At 48.7% G+C, this 23,639-nt stretch overlaps 1 protein-coding gene across 5 annotated transcripts in view; it reads left to right on the forward strand.

The window, feature by feature from the left end:
• Positions 1–23,639, forward strand: part of si:ch73-103b11.2 (early endosome antigen 1) — a 52,435-nt gene that overhangs the window by 25,406 nt on the left and 3,390 nt on the right. For 3 of the 5 annotated variants that reach the window (XM_060036672.1, XM_060036670.1, XM_060036673.1), the window contains 17 exons: positions 3,334–3,475; positions 3,670–3,777; positions 6,418–6,474; positions 6,634–6,702; positions 6,938–7,027; positions 8,125–8,234; positions 8,524–8,562; positions 10,294–11,059; positions 12,067–12,183; positions 14,363–18,055; positions 18,972–19,119; positions 20,019–20,124; positions 20,520–20,679; positions 21,882–21,989; positions 22,097–22,183; positions 22,493–22,655; positions 22,993–23,078. In XM_060036672.1, the coding sequence (XP_059892655.1) occupies positions 3,334–3,475; positions 3,670–3,777; positions 6,418–6,474; positions 6,634–6,702; positions 6,938–7,027; positions 8,125–8,234; positions 8,524–8,562; positions 10,294–11,059; positions 12,067–12,183; positions 14,363–18,055; positions 18,972–19,119; positions 20,019–20,124; positions 20,520–20,679; positions 21,882–21,989; positions 22,097–22,183; positions 22,493–22,655; positions 22,993–23,078 (6,049 nt within the window). Of the gene's footprint in view, positions 1–3,333; positions 3,476–3,669; positions 3,778–4,878; positions 5,876–6,417; positions 6,475–6,633; positions 6,703–6,937; positions 7,028–8,124; positions 8,235–8,523; positions 8,563–10,293; positions 11,060–12,066; positions 12,184–14,362; positions 18,056–18,971; positions 19,120–20,018; positions 20,125–20,519; positions 20,680–21,881; positions 21,990–22,096; positions 22,184–22,492; positions 22,656–22,992; positions 23,079–23,639 lie in introns of those variants that run through there. The other 2 variants (XM_060036671.1, XM_060036674.1) reach the window with 2 other exon arrangements.

Below are 23,639 nucleotides of genomic sequence, written 5' to 3' on the forward strand. Positions count from 1 at the left end.
GCATATGATACAGTGGTACAGAAGTGACACATTTGAATCCGTCTTTTACTCCGGACATTTCAAACAAAATGGATTCCCAAAGCTGGTCTTTAGGTGTCAGTCTCCGCTCCTCGGCCTCCGGCGTCTAGCCCCCCCCTGCTGGAGACGTCAGGGGGCCGGGGAGCTCAGACGTCTTCTGCATCTCCCACCAGTTTCTGCCTTCTTCTACTTTTCTCTTCTGCTTCTGCTCTCTTCCAGGGGCCTCACCAAGGAGCTTCTGCAGCTCCTCTCCCAGGGGGCCCCTGGGTCCGGCGGCCCCTTGTGGCCCCCCCCCCCTCTGGCTCCTCCCCTCCACCGACGCCACTGACTCCTGCTGCTTGTCATTTCACCTCTGCTCTGGGATCTCATCACACACACACACACACACACTCACACGGACCGCCCACACAATTAGACCCCCTCGATGCCCCCCACTGTTAAAGACCCCTCTGATCAAAATGTATCACCCAACAGCCTTAGCTCAAAGGTCAAAAATCTCCCGCCGAGCGACACCATCCGCCATCAGGTGATCCCTAATGTGTTCTCACCCCATAGGTTGAGAAGCACTTACAAATATCAATAAGAGCGGGCCTGAAAGGTCGAGCCCGTTAAAGTTCAAGCCCGTCAAATTTCTGTCCGAACCCGGTCCGAAACCGCACCTTTGCTCCGCTTTTATAAGCCAGAACCTGATTACAGCCCGCCATTTTTAAAACCATTGCCCCCCCCCCCCCCCCTTCCCCCTGCTCGGTTCACTAGGTCAGAGGTGCGTGGGCTCAGTTGTGTCGCAGCAGATGGATCACGCAGCAAAATGACAAAATATACTTTTACCAATACGTGGCCACTGCATAAGAATCAATGAATAAACATTGATCGATTGCAATTCACCAAAACCTGCATTATGTTCAAAGCCCCTGTTTGCTTTGTGATGGTGGGAAGAAGGCCTTTTCTCGTGCATGGAAGCTGTGTAAACATTAAAGTTCTGTGGAACCAGGTCGAACTCGGACCGCTGAGTGGTTTTGAAAGCCACCGGCGTGCAAGCAGCCCTCCTAGGTGATATTGTAGTTTTGCTCCCCGCGTTATTAAGATAACACTGTAGAAATGAAAAGGAAAAAACGATCAGTTGATAAAAACCTTGATGCTGCGGCAGTGTTCTCCGCCGGCTCTGATTTCACAAGGCATTTGAAACCTCTTTCCACTTCTCTCTGGCCAACGGGAGCGCGGCGTGCCACCACAGAGCACCTGATTGGAGGAACAGAGAGAGGAGGACGCTGAAGTCTTTGGGTTAAGGGTGGTTAAGGGTAGATAAATTAAGAATTGACTTGTGTTCTAACATTAGTATGATCACAAAAACATTAATAAAACCCGAAACGTGTAATATGCTAACCGTCTTATTACACCCGTCTAGGCTCCTCTGCTGCGCTGCATTTCCTGTCTTGTCGCAACTTTTACATTGAAGTAACCCTCCATTGTTGTGATGATGTACGTCGGCAACGCGTTCCTCAAACCTTCCCCTCTTGTCCTCTGATGCAACCAAACTGAAATCGCCCGCAACAGCTGGCTTTTCAAAGTATTAAGTAAACACAGCCGAACCCAACGTAAGCCGATAAAGTAAGTTGGCAATTTAGATGACCCTTCGCGCTGGCTTGCGGTCGGACGGAAACCTCAAACTCTAGGATGAACTCGCTCACTCACTCACTCACTCGCTCACTTGCTCATTCACTCGCTCTCTTTCCCCCCATGGGTCCTCTTCCACCTGCTGTCCCTGGGATCTGAACCCTAACCCTTCATCTTCTTCATCTCCAGATGCGTGTCCCAACATAACACACACATCTCCTCCGTCACCACCTGGCACACGCTCAATGTCTCCAAACATCTTCCACCTGAACCTTCTACAACAGTGGTTGGAGAACAGTGGTTCTAGAACAGTGTGGTTCCATAGCTCTCTTTGCCTGGAACCCCATTCTGAGGTCTGAACTTTCTTGCAACCAAAACTTCTTATATTGTGGTTCTGCTTCCCCGCCCATCATTTGAACACAATCCTTCAGTCCTCCCGTAACATCAATGACCCAGTGAGGTACCTATGAGCCACAGCTGAATCATGAGGCCAGCTAATGGGATGTTGGGGGTTGTTTACCAATTTCTGCCATCAACATGCATCATTGAGTTTTCCTTAGAGGCCTTCCCTATCTCTGAGTTCTCCTTCTGTTCCACTCTGTGGATCAGTCTGGCCTCCAGCCCATTTAAAGCCTCTTCCATGAATGATTACATAATAGGACCAATCAGCGCCAAGGGGAGGGGTTTCACTTAAAGACGAAGTCTGCAGAATTAAAGAAACTGGCGCCGCCTTGCAGAGTGGAACACGGACAGTCAATTAAAAAACATTTGATCCGAAATAGTCTAAATAACCATGTTGAAAGGTGAGGAGAAATTAGCATGCAAGGTTCGTCTTAAAGGAGAAGATGTTTTTTCGTCTTCAAGCAAGAGGGAAGAGAGTGTTATTTAGTCTGATGTTTTTTGGACAGCATCGTTTGATTTCCATTTGTGCAAATAAATGGCTGCTCGGCAAAGGGCGGACTGAAGCTCATTGGGAAACGCTAACTTGTGCATCTGGCTGGTCTCATGAGGCTCTCATCAAGTAGCTATGGCTCATTAGGTCAGAATAACCTCCTGGGATCTGGGAGGCATTGCAGGTTGGAAACACTGTTCTAGAAGTTCTGCTGCTCTCCAGAGGAGAAGACATTGACCCTGTCCATCATGTTCTCCACACTGCTGCAGGGCTCCGTGAGGCTGGTGTCTTCACTGCCTCATCAAGTCCTCCACGCTTCATGTAGAAACAGCTTTGGTTAGCTCAGACGCTGTATCCCACGTCTGGCCCTGGAATCTCTCCAAACACCTCAGATCACAGCCCAGAGACCCCATGAGGAACAGCGTCAAACCACGCTGAAATAGTGACAGTCTGATATGTCTTATTGCATCCGGCTCGGTATACAGGAATTAGTTTGGTTGTGATGCATGCATACATTGAACAAGACGGCAATCAGCTATAAATCCTAACTTAGTCGGCCTACATTGTAGATAAGACGTACTTTATTAGTTCCAGATAAAAATATGGGAATTTATATGTTTAGATATATGTGGATATTTAACTTCAGAATCTGATAACTTTTTTAATGGATTCATTCAAATGTTTGTCACAATTGCTGTGCTTAAGAAAATTCAGAACAAAATATAAGTTGATAAGTAATTACTCATACACTCATACAGGATGTCGGGTGACAGAGAATGAGCCTCTCCCTCTTCCTGTTTGTGTTCCAGGCGCTCGCAGGTGATTGGTCGCATTAAGGAAGGTCCGCCCCTGGAGTGCATGGACACGCAGGTCTCCACGGAGACGGCCTCTGACCCGGTGTCTGCTCCGAGACAGGGCAGGGCTGAGCGACGCTACCTGGCAAACAGACCAGTAAATGTTTTATTCGTATAATCAAGAATGTATACAAAAGTATTCATCATAGACTGGTAACAGTTTAATCAATTTGAGATTATTAGGTAGATCTTGCGTTACATTAAAATCCACAGTAGTATTTATTGTATCAATTGTCTCTTATGATACTTTAATCTATGTTTATAGAGTTCTTCTCGACTGTTTCCTCTCAGGAGATGTCCTTGGATGCTGGGAGGGGCCCCAGCCCAGATGTTTCCGCCGCCTCCAGCCTGAGAAGAGCCAAGTCTCTGGACCGCAGAGCAGCCGACGCATCCGCCACAGTGAGGAGTTTTTATATATATAAAAAGTTTTTATATACAGTTTTTAATATATATAAAAACTGGATTCATGCTATATCATATCGATAACTCATCCCCCATGCATAAGAAGGGCTCCTGTCCTATTCCACACCACTGAGCCCCCCTGACCCTCGGTCATTAGCCGCTCTTACCGGTCGTTGTTGTTGTTGTAGTTCCACAAGACGCCACACATTGTACCGCACTGCAGGCGGGTCGAGTAGCAGCCAGCTGCAGCCCCGGAGCCGCACACTGTGGTGTGACAACCGCATTGTGGTGTGGTAACAGCACTGTGGTGTGGCAGGTCGGGTTTTTTCTGTTTTGTTTTTTTTACGTTTTGGGTCACAGTCGTTTTTGTATATTGTTCGACCTAATTTGACCAAAGACAGAATAAGAAGGAGAAAACATGCACCTGTAAGTATTTAGTGTCTTTACATAGTTATTTGTATTTTTCATGTTTATTTCCATCATCTAGCTAATTTACATATGTTTTGGGTTAGGGTAACCCTAACCCTAACCCCTTACCCAATTGAACAAGAAATATTTACGCTGATAAACATACTTCCTTAGATTAGATTAATTATTATTAATTTTTCTTTTATTGAAATTGAACAAGAAAAATTTATGTTGAAAACTCGAATGGGGCAGCTAGGGGGCAGTTACGCAAAACGGTGAAAAAACCCGATCTGCCACACCACAGTGCGTGCCACACCACAGTGCGTGCCACACCACAGTGCGTTGCCACACCAAAGTGCGTTGCCACACCACCGGGGCACCATTTGGCGGGTCTGAGGTCGACTTTATACACTTGTAATTTAAAAGAATGACATGTTTGGATCAAATTCTGAGTGGCTCCTGATGTTGAAACCTAATACTCATGGAGATCTGTCCTTGCCTCAGAAAGGAAGCTTTTGGAGAACGGACCCGCCTGAGGGTGTTGTCAGGAAACGAATCAAACCTCTTTAGTTTGACATGTCTCACCTGATCATTTACATCAGTCACAGCGACTCACGTTTTGGTGCACCACGTTTTTCCAAGTATGGAATTCAAGTATGGAATTGCCACGCTAACAATTGAGCAGGAAGAGACGAATAAAAGATTCTCCCTACTCAGTACAGCGCAGGGTTAGGGCTGACCGTGAGAAAGGGCCAGAAACCATTCCCATCTCTGAGGAAAGCCAAGTGGGGGTGGGCCTTACGGACCACGTGACCCAAGGAGATACAGTGAGAGGTGGACCACACTGACGGCCCTCTGTGGGGTTCTACACCAGGCACCAATCTTCTGCTCCGTCAGTGAGCAGGCAGAACAACCCCAGAGAGGAACACATCTCAGTGTCGATCAGGGGTCAGCAGGCGGCCACCGGAGGCCCCTCCCCGGCACATGACAACGCCAGAGTTCAGGGAACATGACACAGCTGCCATGGCTGGAAGCATCGCGTCAAAAACAGGAAAACAATCGATGATTCACTTCACTGATATCACTCCTTCCAGTCGTAATAATCATCACGAATCAGGTATTTGCTCCTTTTGGAAGCCTCAAAAGATCAAACAAATCTGCTACAGATCATTCCCCCACTTTTTTTATTAAAGTTTAAGGAAAACTCCTGAAAGGGCGATGCTGAAACTGGAGAGTTTTACTAGATTGTCTATATTTGCCGTCCTCACTGAGGGTCCAGTGAGGACGATGCTATAGCTGACCTTCTGGGCCTCACAGGGCCTGAACCTCAACGTATGGAGGTGGCCTCACGCTCACACACACACACACACACGCTGCACCTCCCACACATGCACAACCAAAACAACCGGAGGGGAATGGGAGGGGGGGTAGGGGGGTATTGATGTCCACATACCCACCCAACACCCCGACCCCCCAGACCAGTGATATAAATAGAGAGCTGACTCCCTGGGCTAGCGTCAGTCAGGGTCCCGAGGTGTTAGTCAGCCTGCCCTGGTTGGAGTGTGCCGGTCTGCCGTCTGCGTTGGCCTGTGTCTCCGTGTGGGTGCTGGTTTACTGGAGATGTGTGGCTCTCAGGATGACTCTGTGTCAGTCGTTTCCTGTGCATCTGAAGATCAGTAGAAACAAGGTAGGGGTGTCGGTGGACCCCTGGTCCCCGGGAGGGGTTTGGAGAACCCGATGGGGGGCATTAGGCTCGGTGCTGGGGTTGCTTGGTTCTGTGTTCTGCTTACAACCACGTACTTAACAAATTCTGTTCATTTACTTTTATGACTTTTATGCTTCAGGTCCAATATTGGAAATTTGTCTGCAAATATTTTGGCAGTTCTTTTCAACTTTGAGAACTTTGTTCAACGCCACCTTCGACGTTTCCAAAGATTGACCTTTGAAGATGTATGGAATACAACACGAGAGATGAACGTTTTGGAGTCACACTTTATGTGGAACCCAAAGAAATGCCTGTAAAACGGATAATAACCAAAAATGTTGGGTTGTTGTTTTGGGTGTGATGTCAGTTTCCCCCCGTATATGGTCCAAGCGGGACGGAGCCGGGGCCACGTTCTGCTGTGGTCCCGAGTGTTCTGGGGAGGGGGAGTGGAACGCCGCCGCAACACAATAAAGCTGAATCCTGCGCTTCAGGCAACTGACCTTTTGTCTCGTTTCTTTTGGCAGCCTGATCTGCTGAACTTCAAGAAGGGATGGATGACCAAGCTGTACGATGACGGAATGGTAAGTGACCTCCTCACTGGTTTTACTGGGGAAGGGAAAAGTATTCCATACTGGTACATATCAACTTATACACTCTCTTGTGGTGAGAAGGACGATACTGATGATGAGAAGCTTCAAACTCTTCTGAAATCCTACCTGTGTGTTTGATGGTGTCTGCAGTGGAAGAAGCACTGGTTTGTGTTGACCGACCAGAGCCTGAGGTACTACAAGGACTCCATCGCAGAAGAGGTACCAGTATTCACGCTGTCATACCAATATTGTATACAACCAAAGTCCTTTGTTATCCTGGTGAGCATTTGTTCCTTCACAATTGCTTTGCTAAAGATGGGAAGGATGGGGTTAAAATATTAAGCATCATTTATGTGAATAAAATCCTAAACACTAAAATACAGCAAACAAAATAGGAAAATATTGCTGTAAACACAGAAGTGTAGCTGAAAAGAGGTTCCTAATGTGTGTGCAGGCGTGTGATCTGGACGGGGAGGTGGACCTGTCTTCCTGTTACGATGTCACGGAGTTCCCCGTACAGAGGAACTATGGCTTCCAGATCCTTGTGAGTTCCACACACCAACACAGGGCACCCACCAGGCTATACACACTACCTAACCCCCTCTCGTCTGACCCTTACTGTCTGACCCCTATGGACCCCCACTGTCAGACCCCGACCGTCTGACCCCTACTGACCCCCACGGTCTGACGCCCATTGTGGACCCCTACTGTCTGAGCCCCACTGTCTGACCACGTACGTAACAGGGTTAGCCCTTGTGGGAATGAAACCAGTGCTAATGCCCTGCTCTACCGGGTGAGCGAGACAGGGTATCCTACTTCTAACCCGGCTAGTCTTAATGCCTCGCTCTACCAGCTTAATGCCTCGCTCTGAGCTAGACAGGTCCTTCTCATCTCAAAATAAGTCACTGGCCCCCATCACTAGGCATCCCCCCCCCCCCCCCCTCGATCCAAGCCTGTCTACACCTGGGGTTCTCAGCCTTGAGGCTGTCACTCACCAGACACACAACCTGTCTACACCTTGTCTCGCCACACATAACTCTGCTGGCTGCATCCGCCTCCCTGCACCCTACACACACGCGCACCCACACGCAAATGCAAATGCACACATACTCAAACGCACACGCACACACACACTCAGACGCACACACGGACAGCACAAATTCACCACACAGCCCACACTCTGAAGGCACATGCACAAAGCACGTCCACATGTGCACAAACTCGGCACACGGGACAGACACACACAGGCATGTATCCACAGTTATTCATAGTCATGTGCATACACATACTGACACATACTTGCACACAGTTCATGAACCTGGTCAGACCCTCGCCAGGTTTTCTCCCTTACCCAACATTACCAACATGATGACCACTACAGAGTTACCAACATGATAACACGATACTGCTGTTGTTAAAGTCCTCATCCTCCTGCTCCTCCTCCTCTTCCTCCTTCTGATCCATATCATCCTGCTCCTCCCGCTCCTCCTCCTCCTCCTGATCCTCCTCCTCTTCCTCCTGCTCCTCCTCCTCTTCCTCCTTCTGATCTTGCTCCTCCTCCTCTTCCTCCTGCTCCTCCACCTCCTGATCCTCCTCCTCTTCCTCCCACTCCTCTTCCTCCTCCCGCTCCTCCTCCTCCAGAGTAAGGAGGGAGCGTGCACACTGTCGGCCATGACGTCGGGCATCAGGAGGAACTGGATCCAGGCCATCCTGAAGAACGTGCGGCCGGCCACGGCCCCAGACGTCACCCGGTAAGGACCGCCCAGGAGCCAAGACCCTCCCCTAGCAGCCTCACTCATTCACACCCCAGCACAACCACATAACCCTGCACTCACAATGCCTTGTGATGAAACTATTAACCTTTCTCTCCACCTCCCTCTCCTTTGGTCTCTCTCTCTCTCTCTCTTTCTCTTTCTCTTTCTCTTTCTCTCTCTTTCTATGTCTCTCTCTCTTTCTATGTCTCTCTCTCTCTCTCTCTCTCTCTCTCTCTCTCTCTCTCTCTCTCTCTCGGTCTCGCTCTGCTGGACGTCATGTCTTCAGAAAGCATCTAGCTCTGAAGCTGTCAGTTCTCAAGTCAAGGTTGGACCGCTTGCCTTCCCTCCCCCTCCCTTTCCCCTCCAACCCAGTGATGTCACCGCTCAGTGATGTTGGCCTTGGCGTTCTTCTACGTGTCATGTGATCTCTGGCTTGCGGCGGCTTTGCGCTGATGTGATAATGTCATGTGATGAGGCACCCTGTTGTTGATGAGAGGCGTCTAAATATGTTGTGAGGACTGTCATAAGCCCTGTGTCTGTGTGTGCCTATAGATGTGTGTGTATGTGTCCACATGAGTGTGTGTTTGTGTGTGTGTATATCAGTGTGTGTGTCAGATGTCAGACTGGCCGTCGCCGGATTCTGGATCTCTCCTGGCGGTGCCGGAGAATGTGGGATATTTTAGTCATTTCTGCATGGACACCTCTTCCTGAACCTGCTGTTGTCTGGACACACTCACACACACACACACACACACACACACACACACACACACACACACACACACACACACACACACACACACACACACACACACACACACACTTATACACAATCACAGTCACCCCCACGACAAAATGGAAAGAGGAGATTGCGTGGGTCTCCATTTTATGAGGAAGCTCTGCTTTCTTTTAGCCAATAAGTAAGTCTCCCCAGCACACCCTGGCCGTCTCCCCACTCAGGCCAACGGCTCTGCCTAGTTCATGTTATGCTTCATATGCGACAAGGCTAGGCTATGTTATGAAGCTAGTCCATGCACTGAGGCTAGCTAGTGAGGACTGCTGCACATGTTCTGAATGAAACTTAGTCTTCAGTCTAAATGTGTATCCGTGTCTGCGTGCCTCTGTCTGAATGGACTGTGTTTATGGACATCGTGCCCAGCGTCGTCGGCTAACCACTAAATGTGCTTCTTGTTTCTGTTTTCAAGCTTTTAAGGACTGTTGCACTGTTGTCACTCTATGGACTGTGTCTATAAGTGTCTAACTACGTCTATATAGGTTTATGTACCTGCCTATCTGCTTGTCACGTGTCTCTCTGTGACCGGAATTGCTTGTCCGTGGGCATGTTCCCTAGCATCGTGGGCTAACTGCTATCTGTGCTACTTTCCTCTGTTAGTAGCTAGTACTGCTGATAAGAGCCATTGAGACTTCTGCACAGTTGCCTCAACCTGACTAAAGGTGGTTCTTCCTGAATGGACTGTGTTCACGGTTGCTTAGCGTTGTCGACTAGCTGTTATCAGCTTACTGGATGACTTTCCTCTGTTAAGGGTCCTAGTTCTGTTACTGACCCAGGCTCTGGTTCTGACCCTGATGTTGGTTCTGTTACTGACCCTGCTTCTGTAACTGACGCTGGTTCTGTTACTGACCCTGGTTCTGGTTCTGGTTCTGACCTTGTTCTGTTCCTTAACCTGGTTCTTTTCCTGCCCCTGTTCTGTTCCTGCCCCTCGTTCTGGTTCTGATCCTGGTCCTGACCCTGGTTCTGTAACTGACCCTGGTTCTGGTTCTGTCCCTGGTCCTGACCCTGGTTCTGGTTCTGACCCTGGTCCTGACCCTGGTTCTGTAACTGACCCTGGTTCTGGTTCTGTCCCTGGTTCTGTAACTGACCCTGGTTATGTCCCTGGTTCTGTAACTGACCCTGGTTCTGGTTCTGTCCCTGGTTCTGTAACTGACCCTGGTTCTGGTCCTGACCCTGGTTCTGGTTCTGTCCCTGGTTCTGTAACTGACCCTGGTTCTGGTTCTGTCCCTGGTTCTGTAACTGACCCTGGTTCTGTCCCTGCAGGTCGTTACCTGAAGAGCAGGCCAAGACCCAGCTGGCTCAGTGTCTCCAGTCCCCAACGGACCCTCTTGCTGGCCCTGAGGGCTCCGGGGCCGAGGTCCCCGCGCAGCCGGCAGGGGCCCCCGTCCCCTCCCCCGAGCCCCGCAAGAGCCGAGTCCGGGAGCGTCGGCGGGAGGGCCGATCCAAGACCTACGACTGGTCAGAGTTCCGGACGGGGCAGACGACCGACCCCTTGGACCTCACCTCCGTCCTGCCTTCCTCCTCCACCTCCTCGTCCTACGCCTCCTCCACGGCCTCCTCCCCCGGCTCCAGCACCTCCTCCCCCCAGACCTCCTCCTCCGTCTCCGCCCCGCCTCCCCGGATCTCCGCGGCCACCAGCCTGGACGGGGTGGCGGAGGAGCGAGCGCGCCGGTCGGACCAGGGGCGTGTCGCCGGCGGTCCCGCGCCTAACACAGTCACCGTTACCATGACGACTACGCTGAACGCCGCGCCCGCGCCCCAGCCGCGGCTGTCTCCGCCCCCAGACCAGGGAGCGATGGAGGTGGACGGGCAGGTCAAGGCGGGCCCAGAGGGCGACTCGCGGCGGCGGGGCGGGGTGGAGCGGGAGGAGGAGCGGGAGGAGGATCACCAGGGGGTGATCGAGGAGCACTGGCATCAGGTGGAGACCACGCCCCTCAGGGAGGAGAAGCAGGTGCCCATCGCCACGGCGACCACCGTCGGTGCCGAGCGACGCCCGCCGCGAGAACTGGCCACCCTGCTCAACAAGGAGGTGGGCTCCCCTCCCCTGGTCCTACATTCACACGAGAGAGAAGAGAAGATAGGTTAGTTAGTAGTACATTCTTTAGCTTGACACCTCTCCTCATCATCCAGCACAACCAAGGACATCCCGCCATACAATGTGGGGACGGTGAGGAAGGTCACTGCGCGGACCCTTTACAGAGAGGAAACCCTTGTTAATCAAAGACGTCTGTGTCCGTCCACTCTGGGACCCAACCCCGTTGAGATTGTAGAAATTGAGGACTTGTAGACTACAGATATTTGATGGTGCATGTTTTCTGAAAGAAAGAGGAAAGGATTGAAAGGTGCTCTGAAAACAGACCCATGGTACTAGCTAGCTAGTACCAACCCATTGATCCATATCCACGAGCCAGCTAGTACCAACCTATTGATCCATATCCACGAGCTAGCTAGTACCAACCTATTGATCCATATCCACGAGCTGGCTAGTACCAACCTATTGATCCATATCCACGAGCCAGCTAGTACCAACCTATTGATCCATATCCACGAGCTAGCTAGTACCAACCTATTGATCCATATCCACGAGCCAGCTAGTACCAACCTATTGATCCATATCCACGAGCTAGCTAGTACCAACCTATTGATCCATATCCACGAGCTAGCTAGTACCAACCTATTGATCCATATCCACGAGCTAGCTAGTACCAACCTATTGATCCATATCCACGAGCTGGCTAGTACCAACCTATTGATCCATATCCACGAGTTGGCTAGTACCAACCTATTGATCCATATCCACGAGCTAGCTAGTACCAACCTATTGATCCATATCCACGAGCCGGCTAGTACCAACCTATTGATCCATATCCACGAGCCGGCTAGTACCAACCTATTGGGGTTTCAGACTAAAGCAGGACCACAAGGCCCATTGAACGATTCAATAAACACGTGAAGGTAGTGTGGGGTGATGCTGATGAAGAAGGAGGTGGTGTGAGGAGGGTTGTTCTCATGGTGGGTGCTGTGCTGTGTCTTCAGCTGGGGGAGAAGCAGCAGGAACTGGACCGTCTGCAGGAGCAGAACCTCCATCTGAAGGAGCAGCTGGACGAGGCGCGAGGCCGCGAGCACAGCGCCAGGGAGGGCTACGTCCTGCAGGTAGCCCCCGACACACGCCACACAACACCACACACACACACCCCTAGCAGGGGTCCCATCATGGTTTCATCTTAATCACAATAACCAAAAGATGAGGAGGGCAGGGTGGGCCCAGGTGAGAAGAAAGTTATGACATAGGACAGTTTAGTAAAGTAGCAGCATCTAGTGACATCATTGCTTCCATGATGCGGGGGTTAAAGGCCTCAACAGAGGCTTGGAGCACTCCCCAAGCTTTATTGAGGGCTTGTACATCGTGACTTCACGTCGCAATGTTGATGGTAGTAATAAGGTTTTGGTTGTTGTTTAGTTATTCATTGGGAAATGATTAAGTCATTATGGGGTGACATTGTGACATTGATTAGCCTAGGATACACTTTATTTACGTTGATTTAGGATTTTCCATGACTACAACTCTAGCGTTCCCTCAAAATGAGTATCTCCAACCAAGAATTCCGTCACACATTTTGATGTACAAGCCCTATAGGAAGTAAAGGAATTGATTGACATCTGATTCATACGGATAGAGGTATTGCATCATCCATGTTGGCAATACAGGTGGAAACACGTCACATGCATATCTATACGTACAATGATTATTGGATATAATAAACAGTTTCATTTCAATGTCAAATTTGTGTGTGTGTGATAAGATATAACTCTACTAATATGTATGTGGGCTTAGACGTGTGACTCTGGGACTGCATGGATGTGGTTGGTTGGGCATGAGGTTTCACTAACTGCTGTATGGGGGCTCACATCTCCTTGGGGTTTGATGGTTTGGGACAGACACTGTCCAGGTAAGAGACTTGATCGACAAGCCTTGCGCTGTGCTTCTTCTCCCTCGTCACCTCTACTCATCCTCTTCTCTTCTGTCACTCATGTGGTTTTGCATGCTGTTGTTTCTTGCGCGAGTCGCATGGGTTCTGACACCTTTCTTTCATTATTGATGTTTGCACGTCATGTTAGGTGTTGTAGACCCGTACACAGACTTTTAGGGTGTCAAAGGATTTCGGCACAGTCATAATTAACACCTTGGCCCCAAGCACCTCTTAGCCCAAACAAGCCAACCCAAACACCTCCTTCCATCCATACCATCTCCCGCCCCAAACATCTCACTCCCCAGACATCTCCCTCCCCAAACGTCTCACTCCTCAAACTTCACTTCCCCAAACACCTCTCTCTCCCCGTCGACATCTCTCTATAGCACCTCAAACCCCAAAAATCTCACTCCCTAAACACCTACATCCCTCCTAACCACCTCACCATTTAACCCCCAAACAACCCACTCCCTCTAAAACACCTCACTTTCTCTAAAACATCCCACTCCCTGTAAAACACCTCACTCCCATCCAAACACCTCACTCCCTCCAACACAGCTCACTCCCTCCCAAAAACCTCCCTCCCCAAACACCTCTCTCCCTCAGGAATCACATCACTGCCTCCCCATCCACAACTCTCCCTCCCCAAACATCTCCCTCCCAAACAACTCACTCCCTAGACACGTCCTCCCTTCTGTAACACCTCAGGCCAAACACATAAATTCCAACCAAAAACCACCCTCCATAAACACCGAAATCCCTCCTAACCACATCACTCCACAAAATCCTCACTCAGAAACATCTTGCTCTCACCCAAACACCTTACTCCCTAAATACCTCACTCCCTCCAAAACACTTATCTCCACAACACCTCTGTCAGGCTCACAGGAAAGTATGGAAACCAGCATTCAGGAGACTATAGCAGTTATCTCGATACCAAGAAGATGGGCACGAAGTAGAAACAATTTGCGTTGTCTATATTTAAAATCTCAGAAACTGTTGTGCACATTAAGGGTATTTGGTTTCCTCACTGGATTTGAGGCTTAGGGGCCCTTGGAGGATTATATTGTAGTAGTATAGATGAGTTACTGGTAGTTTCGTCACCCTTTTCCACTCTTGTCATGTAGTCGGTCACTTTTTATTTGTTTTGTTCACCATCTTCCATCACTCCTGAAAAAGCACAGTGGAAAGCTTAGGATGAAGCTTCTTCATAACATTAACGGAACCATTTCCAGATTTACTTGAAGTTCAAGGAGAATTCCCAATATTCCTATGTCATCCTCGGAGATGTGCTCCTCCATACGCAATGGCGAGGGGGAGTGATGTCACTAACCCAACTTGTTGTCGTCAATCTTTTCAAGAGTTCCTCCACCCCCTGCTCCTCGCCACACCGATTGCAACGGCAAAGTCCGCACAAGCTCGGCATGCACACGCACGGTGACCCGGAGCCCCCGCTGGAAGTCGTTCCACAGCAGCTCCCCACATTGAGGAGGAGCCTCACCGAGAACCAGGGCTCTGTAGGACGCCAAGAAGTCCAGATCCAGGCCCTGCAGGCCAAATTAGCCTCGGCAATGGCAGAGATCCTGGCCAGCGAGCAGGCCGTGGTCCGCATGCGCAATGAGCTGAAGTTGGAGCAGGAGCGCTCAAGGGACCATGAGGAGGAATTTGGCCGCAGTGAAGACACCCTGCGAGCTCAGCTCCGGGAAAACGAGGACAGGCTCCGCGAGGTCGAGGCCAGCCTCTTGGAGAGGAACCAGGTCCTCAGGCACCTGGAGAGGCAGCAGGCCCTTCAGAGAGACCACCAGAGGGAGGTCCAGAGGCTCCAGGAGAGGCTGAAGGAGGTGAGCGGCAGGTTGAGTGCTACAGAGGAGGCCCAGGCCCTGAAGGAGGAGCGCCTAAGGCAGGACCAACAGGGCATACAAGAGGCCTACGAGAGGGAGAAGCAGCACCTAACCGGGCTGTTATTGGAGGCCGAAATCTCCCAAAAGGAGATGGAGAGTAAACTGTGGGAGGCAGAGTTGCAGGTTGAGACCCTGCTAAGAGGAAGGCGCTCCTCCTGTGGAAAGGAGGAGAGGGAGGAGGTGCTGAAGCTAAAGGAGGAGCTGAGCCAGAAGACCAGCCTAGTGGACACCTTGAGGGAGAGCGTCCGTAGGCTGGAGGAGGAGAAAGGTCATCTTACCTGCCGCTGTCAGGAACTCCTCAACCAGATAGCAGAAGCAGACCGCGAGGTGAACAAGCTGCGCAGCCGCTTGGACACTGAGGAGGCCGACTATCACAGCCTGGAGCAATCCTACAAACGAGCTTCACAGGAGTTCCAGAGCATGAGCCAGTTCCTCCGGGAGAAAGAGGAGGAGATCCGCCAGACGAAGGCCATGTACGACAGGCTGGTGGCGTGCAAGGACGAAGACCTCAAAGAAGCCCTCGTGAAGATGGCTGTCCTTGGAAACAGCTTGGAAGAGACGGAACAGAAACTTTTGGCCAAGGACGAGCTGATGTCTCAGATAAGTGACACCCTAAGGGTGCAGGGCGAGCCCTGCGGGGCAGAGAGAGACCTGCAGGCCAAGCTGGTGATAGCAGAGGACCGCATTGCAGAGCTAGAGCAGCATCTCAAAACCCTACAGCTTGGCTATGCAGACTTACACATTGAACGCCACAGATTAGAGCAAGAGCACGAAGAGGATCTGGCAGAGTCGGCTTACAACACCAATAACTTCACGGTTGGAAAGCAGCCTCTTGGAAAGAGACAGAGAATTCGCTTCTCCAACATTCAATGCCAAAAGTACATGAGCCTGGACGGCTCCCAGGTGGACAGCAGTGAAGGTATTATCCAGGGTATGGGCGAAGAAACGACCAGCTCATCACCCACACCTCCTCAGTATAGCAGTGACCCAGAGAAGTTCATCTCCGTCATACATGCCCTAGAAACTAAACTTGTGTCCACCGAGGAGAAGTTGAGAAACCTCACACAGAAGCTTGACGGCCATATCCTGGTCCAATCGGAAGACTTGCATGCATCCGAGCAACCAGCTGACCAGGTGTCCTCTGTTGGAGGAGGAGTGTCCTCTGTTGGAGGAGGATGTGTTATTGCTGCAGCTACAGACCAGTATGCCAAGGCCCTGGTGTGTATTGAGACCAGCCAAGAGAAGGTACGCAGCCTCCTCTTGGGCTCCCATGAGCCCACCGAGTGCCAGCTCTTGTTGTTATCAGAGGTCGAGAAGGAGCTGCTCAATGCAACACTGTACATCAGGCAAGGCGAGAAAACCCTGGAAGGCCACATGCCTCAGTATCCAAATCACCCATTAGATACTGTTGATAGCAAGGAGCTTGGGGAGGAAATGTCCCTCTTTGCAAAGACGTTGTCTTATGAGGCTCTTGTTTTGAACAAGATGGCTTTGTTGATGCAGAATTCAAACTCCGACCTTCTGCAGGGTTTCGATGAAATGCATAAAGAATTGGAGATGGTCAAGTCTGCTGATGGAGATTGCTTGGCAATAGTGTACGCTGATGTTCTGTCCAGGAAGTTAGTACTGGAGAGTGCTTTCTGGAAAGATCTAGAGAAGGTGAAGACCCAGTGTAAAATACAGCAAACAAAAGATTCAGACCTTGCTAAAAAACCAGAAGGGGATGTTGGCTCAGCTGATGTTGACGTTGACACCACAGAAATCATTACCACCGTTGTCAAAGCAGAACTCACATATTCCATTCAAAATCTTAAACTCCTCTATGAGGACAAATTCAGATCAATTCAACAGGAACTTATATCAGCCCATAATAACCTACAGAAACGAGACATGGCTCTACAAGAGATCTTTGAAGCTCTACCAAGCCCTGACCTGAAACACATCGTTGAAGATATCAGGAAAAGCCTTTTCGGTCAAAAGAAGCGGTTAGCTGACATCAGTCCTCCAGAGCTCGCTCCCTACATGGAGCAGATTGAAATGGAGGAAGCAAAGGACATGGCCGAGGAATTTCTCAACAGACACTTGCCTCAAAATCTTTCGTCTTCTACTGTCAACTCACTGGCGTCCCTGCCCCACGCACAATCCGCCCTTGCTGCTGAGCTCCTGAAACAGGCAGCGCTTCTTCATAGATGTTCAGAGGAAATCGAGAAAAGTGGCAGCTTTGAAGGACTAGCCAGCTTGATCCGGACCCTTCCAGGTCACCAAGCCTCTCGCGGCCTGGTCAGCGGATCGCTCTGCATGCGGGAGGCGTTGATTCAGGCCCAGGTGGCCTACGTTGCTTGCAGACTCCGAGCCGTCCACCAACAGGACCTGAACCGGTGTCGTCAGACAGGTCGGGACATGGACACTCTAGTCCAGGACCACGCCCGCAGCGTCAGTGCCATTCACCAGAGTTACGAGTCGTCTCTGAGCGAGGAGCGTCTGGGCTTCGGCCAAATGGTGAGCTCGCTCCAAGAGGAGAACCAGGAGCTGAGGAAGGAGCTCAGCGAGAGGCTGAACCAACTCTCTCAGCAGCAGAGACAGCTCCTGGACCTGGGGCAAAACTTTGAGAGGGAGCAGGAGGAGATGAGTCGGAGGCACAAGCAGGAGCTGAGCCAGGCGGAGCAGAGCCGTGCCACCACAGAGCTGGCCCTGATGGAGGCAGCCACCGACAGCCAGCATAAAGTAGAGGTTCTGCTGGGGGACATGGAGACCCTGGCGGAGAGGCAGGAGAAACATGTAAGGAACCTCGAGGAACAGTTCCAAGAGAAGCTTCGGGAGCTTCAGCACGTTCAGGAGGAGGAGATACGGAAGTTGCAATCCCATTACATGGAAACCATCCGATGCATCCAAGAGAAGAAGAAGAACCCTGACAGCCCGCCGCTAGGCGATGAGGCCTGTGCCATGAGCTCGCCGATGGAGGAAGAGGAGCAGGGGTATGCAGGAGATGTTGGGACCAGGGCGGAGGTGGACCCCATGGTGGTTCTGAAGGACAGGATCCTGGAGCTGGAGACACAGATTAACTGCATGAGGGAGGAGCTGGACAGCAAACACCTGGCGGGAGACGTTAGCAGCTTGAAGGAGAAATACCAGAGAGACTTAGAGAGTCTTAAGGTTTCTGCTCTTTTACTTTACTAGTTTGTAGTTCATGTTGACAAAAGTGAGGGCATAGTGTAGTGCCTTCATCATTCATCATAGTGTTCTATTTTAGACTTCATCACAACCTTTATCTTCATTGATGAATATGGATTGAAAGCTGCAATTAATATTGGCAAACACCCTTCAGAATAGTACTTAGAGCTGTCATCACTGAGGCATTTTCTGATTGGCCAGCTGCATGTTTCACTTCTGAATAAATCCCCAGTCTAGGTTTGACTCCTCTTTAGAAAGTCTCCACTTTTGTAGCAATCATCAGCAGTAATCATCACATCAAGTAACAGTCTACATTAGTACAATTTCCAACCGCATCTAATCACATCTAAACCAATGTTAAAATGCGGGACCTTTAATTGGCTGTGCTAGCTTGTCTTCTTGCTAAACTTCTTGGCTCCTGATCACCACAGGGTTGCATGGCTTCCGACATTAACATGATCAGCTTATAGCTAAGTTAGTGCTGGACACTGCATGCTCTGAAGTCACGTCTCGTACGGTAGCTCATACCCCAGTCACTATGAGTGTTTGCACTTTTGCTAGATTGCTAATTACATTACTTTAAATAGCTGTACAAAATGTTACTGTATTTTATAGTACTTGTAAATCACTTTTGACAGTACTTAAAAGTATTACACAATACTTTTACATTACATTACCTTTTATGTTATTAAATATAAATTTAACATTGTGTTTCATAACTTGAAAATACTTTATAGTACTAACACTATTTCCCATTTCTTGATATTACTTTGTGTTACTGTTAAACAAAGACATAGGAACGCTATAGCTTGTAGCGGTCGTGCATTAGCTCGTAGTGCTTGGGGCTGAGCCAGAGTGGCTGTACGGTGCTGACGGAGGTGTTTCTGAACACCACCAGGCTACGTGTGAGAGAGGGTTTGCCGCCATGGAGGAGACCCACCAGAAGGTGGTGGAGGACCTCCAGAGGCAGCACCAGAGGGAGGTGTCCAAGCTCCTGGAGGAAAGGGAGAGGCTGCTGGCAGAGGAGACGGCTGCCACCATCTTTGGTGAGGAGACCAAACCAACATCTAGAAGCAGTCTAGTGAACAGCTAGCATCAGTTAGAGAGGTCTACAGCAGGGGTCCCCAACCTCTTTGAACCCGGGTGCTACTTCAAGGGTGCTAAGTAATACCAAGGGCTACTTGTTTGATACAAACTTATGTAATGATAAGAATACGTTTCTTTTAACATTTATGAACAATAAAAAAAAATCGACATCAATGTGAGCGTTATTGATTAAAAAAAAACATCAACATAATTGGGACTCCATGGTGACCAGGGCTATATTTAAAAAATGCCCTGCGGGTAGGGATGACCAGTACTCAGACTCTGGCCTGATGCTGTGCTCATGTACTAACTAAAACTTTGCCAATACAACCAGCTGATACCACTTTACGCAACGTGACGTAACGTTGAACCCAAAACTCAGTGAACCCAAAACAACCTCACATCTAGCATCAATAGGAAAGATCTAGAATGTATAACAAAGACCTAGCATCAATAAGAAAGATCTACAATGTATATCGAAGACCTAGCATCAATAAGAAAGGTAGAGATAACATATTTTTTAATAAAAAAGTTAAACCAATAAAATTTTCTTGACATGGAATTATGAATAATCATAAAAAGGCTGTGTTGCCAATGGTTACGAAACCTTGCTTTTGAAGCACAGTCAATTTAATGGAAGATACGCTATTAAAATGAGTTATAAACGTTATGATTAGTGAACGAAATGCTATGATTTCCTGGATAATAAACCTATATGACTGGTTAATAAAGTATAATTTGCTATACTTGATTAATTAACTGTTGTCATTATAAGGTGTTAGACTAGTTCTAAACCATTAAAACGAGTTATTATACAGTTATCATATAATAAGAACTGGTTTCTGTTTTGTGCCTTCAGCTATTGAAGCCATGAAGAACGCCCACAAGGAGGACCTGGAGAAGACCCAGCGGCCGGCTCTGAGTGGCCTCAACTCAGACATCGACCAGCTGCACTCTCAATACGAGTAGGTTCTCCTACAACAGCTCCTTAATACAAGGAGGCTCAGCCCAAACACCAAACCTCAAACACCTCACGTTGCCCTGTTAGGAGGAGGACCACTTCTCCTCCTTCTGTTATGAGGAGGTTCACCTCACCTCCTGTTAAGAGGAGGACCACCTCACCTCCTGTTAAGAGGAGGTTCACCTCACCTCCTGAATCTGACTCAGACAGAGGATCACCAAGAATTCTCAAAAAGGCCTTTAAGGACTTTAAAGATGCAACGTGTGTGTGTGTGTGTGTGTGTGTGTGTGTGTGTGTGTGTGTGTGTGTGTGTGTGTGTGTGTGTGTGTGTGTGTGTGTGTGTGTGTGTGTGTGTGTGTGTGTGTGTGTGTGTGTGTGTGTGTGTGTGTGTGTGCGCAGGGCGGAGCTGCAGTCCGTCCACAGGGAGCTGGAGGTGCTGTCGGAGCAGTACAGCCAGAAGTGTCTGGAGAACGCCCACCTGGCCCAGGCTCTGGAGGCCGAGAGGAACGCCCTGCGCCAGTGTCAGCGGGAGAACCAGGAGCTCAACTCACACAACCAGGTCACACACACACACACACAAAAGCTGCCTTTCCATCCCTCTGCTTTTATGCAAATTTTGAAGTATCTAATCAGTAAACGGTGATGGAAACACCAACATTTGCATAAAAATCCTCTAATTCGCAAAAAAGTTTTTCCGCTCGCTTGAGGTGCCTTTTGATTTATGCGAAAGAGAGTAAATGCACAAAATGGGAGGTGGAAACACTTTTCGAAACAGCTGTGACGTAGCGAACATTGAACACACAGGACTGACAACGTCTTTCCTGTGTGTTCATTTTTAAGCGTTTGTATACATACACATCCTATATCATATATATGATATAGGATGTCTATGTTTGTATATCCTTTAATTATACCGTGCCCATTAATCCCTGATATATGGACACCTAAGTAATTCCAGTCAAATTGTCTGTTCAGCCTTCAAAACGAGAGCTGGTAAATTGTGGAAAATGCATCAAACAGTAATCGGAAAACGCGGTTATATGCTATGGACCCTATAATATCTGTCGTATTAAGGCTGGGACGAATTTCAAATTATAAATATGTGCACTTTATGTTGAATGCATAGACTGTCCCGATTCCCATTGAAACGAATGGTGCGGTAAATAGTCTTCAAAACGAGAGCTAGTCAATTGTGAAAAATGAATTAAACTGTAATCTGACAACGCGGTTATATGCTATAGACCCTAGTATCCGTGGTATAAAGGCTGCGACGAATTTCGAATTATAAATATGTACAATGTATCCTTTAAATACGTCCATGGAACAGATGGCCAATGTGAATAATAGATACGTGTCGACCACTGAAGAGGTAAAACTTTTCCTTGCTCTCATTGAGGAAAAAAACATTACAGCTATTTCAGATGGAAAACAGCAATGCAATTCCACTATATATCAGGACCTAAGAGAGAGCATGTTATCAAAAGGATATGACAAGCCCGAGAATGTGTGTAGTTTTCCGCTCCGACCACTTGATGGAAACGTACCTAAACGTACCTAATTTGAATTTCTTTTTTGCAAACTTTCTAAAGATTCGCTTCACCTTTTAGATGGAAACGTACTGTCACACACACACACACACACTCTCACTCTCTCTTTCACTCTCGCTCCCACTCTCTCACTCACGCACACAGGTTCACAGTCTCACACACACACACCCCTAGCTTTCCGCAGTGCGCGTGTTTGATGCCGTGTGTTCTGCAGGAGCTGAACAACCGGCTGACAGATGAGATCATGAAGATCCGCTCCTGCTTCAGCGGACAGACCGACCTTTCACCTCTGACCCACGGGAAGGACCTGTACGAGCTGGAGGTACAGTCCAAAGCTCCCTTAGCCATGTGTGTGTGTGTGTGTGTGTGTGTGCGCTGGAGGCCCACTGCTCAGTCCCTCTGAGAATGCTGACCAGGTTCTTTCTCCAGGTTCTCCTAAGGATCAAGGAGTCTGAGATCCAGTACCTGAAGCAGGAGATCCACTCCCTCAAGGATGAGCTGCAGTCCGCTCTCAGAGTAAGAGACCCTGACTCTAACCCTGACCCCTGACCCTTCAGGGACCCAGACCTTGAATATTTTGACTCACCCACGACTCAATAAGATATTGGAGTTCTCCTTTTATCCATTTATTTTGTTGTGGCTAAATCATCTTGTTATCTACTGCAGTCTAATCTCTCTCTCTCTCTCTCTCTCTCTCTCTCTCTCTCTCTCTCTCTCTCTCTCTCTCTCTCTCTCTCTCTCTCTCTCTCTCTCTCTCTCTCTCTCTCTCTCTCTCTCTCTCTCTCTCTCTCTCTCTCTCTCTCTCTCTCTCTCTCTCTCTCTCAGGATAAGAAGTATTCCAGTGATAAGTACAAAGACATCTACACAGAGCTGAGCATCGTCAAGGCCAAGGCAGACTGTGACATCGGCAAACTGAAGGAGAAGCTCCTGGTTGCCACGGAAGCGCTGGGCGAGAGGAAGGTGGACGGGACGGTTGCCCCTGGATACGGTGAGAGCTCAATGCTAATGCTAACTACTTATTAAATAAGAACCCTGGTCCGCCATTAACTGGTACTGGGTTGAGTGAAAATGTGTATAGGTTCCAATCTTCACAGTGAAAGGGATTTCCATTTCTTACTCAACATTATGTGTACATTCTTTTTGCATTTCTGTTCATTACTCTACTTTAACTTGATTTTATATGAATCACATTTACTTAAATTGGTTTCACGGTTGATTTTCACGACTTTCACATGATTTATACTCACAATATTTTGCAGTAATGAGGGTTCTGTTAATTAGTATACAGCACGCAGGTTTAATGATGGCTTGGTTTGTTCTCGTAGACATCATGAAGTCAAAGAGCACTCCAGACTTCCTGAAGAAGGAACGAACGCCGCTCACAAAACAGCTGAGGGGCGTGCGCTCCAAGGTAGGAGTGGATGAATACAAACAATATCAGAACATATATAAACCTATTTATATTAACCCCAAACAACTCGAGAAAACACACAATCATTTTCTCTGTTTCAATTTTTTATGTTTACATTTTTATTGGGACAAAATATCAGTACATTATATAGATCAATATGTAAACTTTTTTTTCTTTATAGCACTAATTGAAGTACCATTTCGTTGAAATATCTCAGCTACTTGGATGAGGGGGAGATGATATTTCAGAGGATCATGTCGCCCATGGTTGACATGATAGTGGTTGCTTGGCAACCAACGCTAACCTCATCATTTGATGAGTGTTTGCCTCGGGGCACGATGTCTCAAAGTTAAATCTGATCGAGGTTTCTTAACCTTATTCACTTTATGTCCAACTTGCAGTCATTGTAAATGTCGATAAAAGCCCACTGGAGTGGGGCTCAGACATCGTTGGGTGGGGCTTGTTGCTATAGTTTTTCACGGAGGATCTATGCGATAGTGCACCCTATCCATGTGATGGTGAGCACATTCTGTCTGAATTTTCCCGTTCTCATGACCTGCT

Source organism: Gadus macrocephalus, chromosome 18, assembly GCF_031168955.1.
Source record: "Gadus macrocephalus chromosome 18, ASM3116895v1".
Lineage (NCBI taxonomy): Eukaryota > Metazoa > Chordata > Actinopteri > Gadiformes > Gadidae > Gadus > Gadus macrocephalus.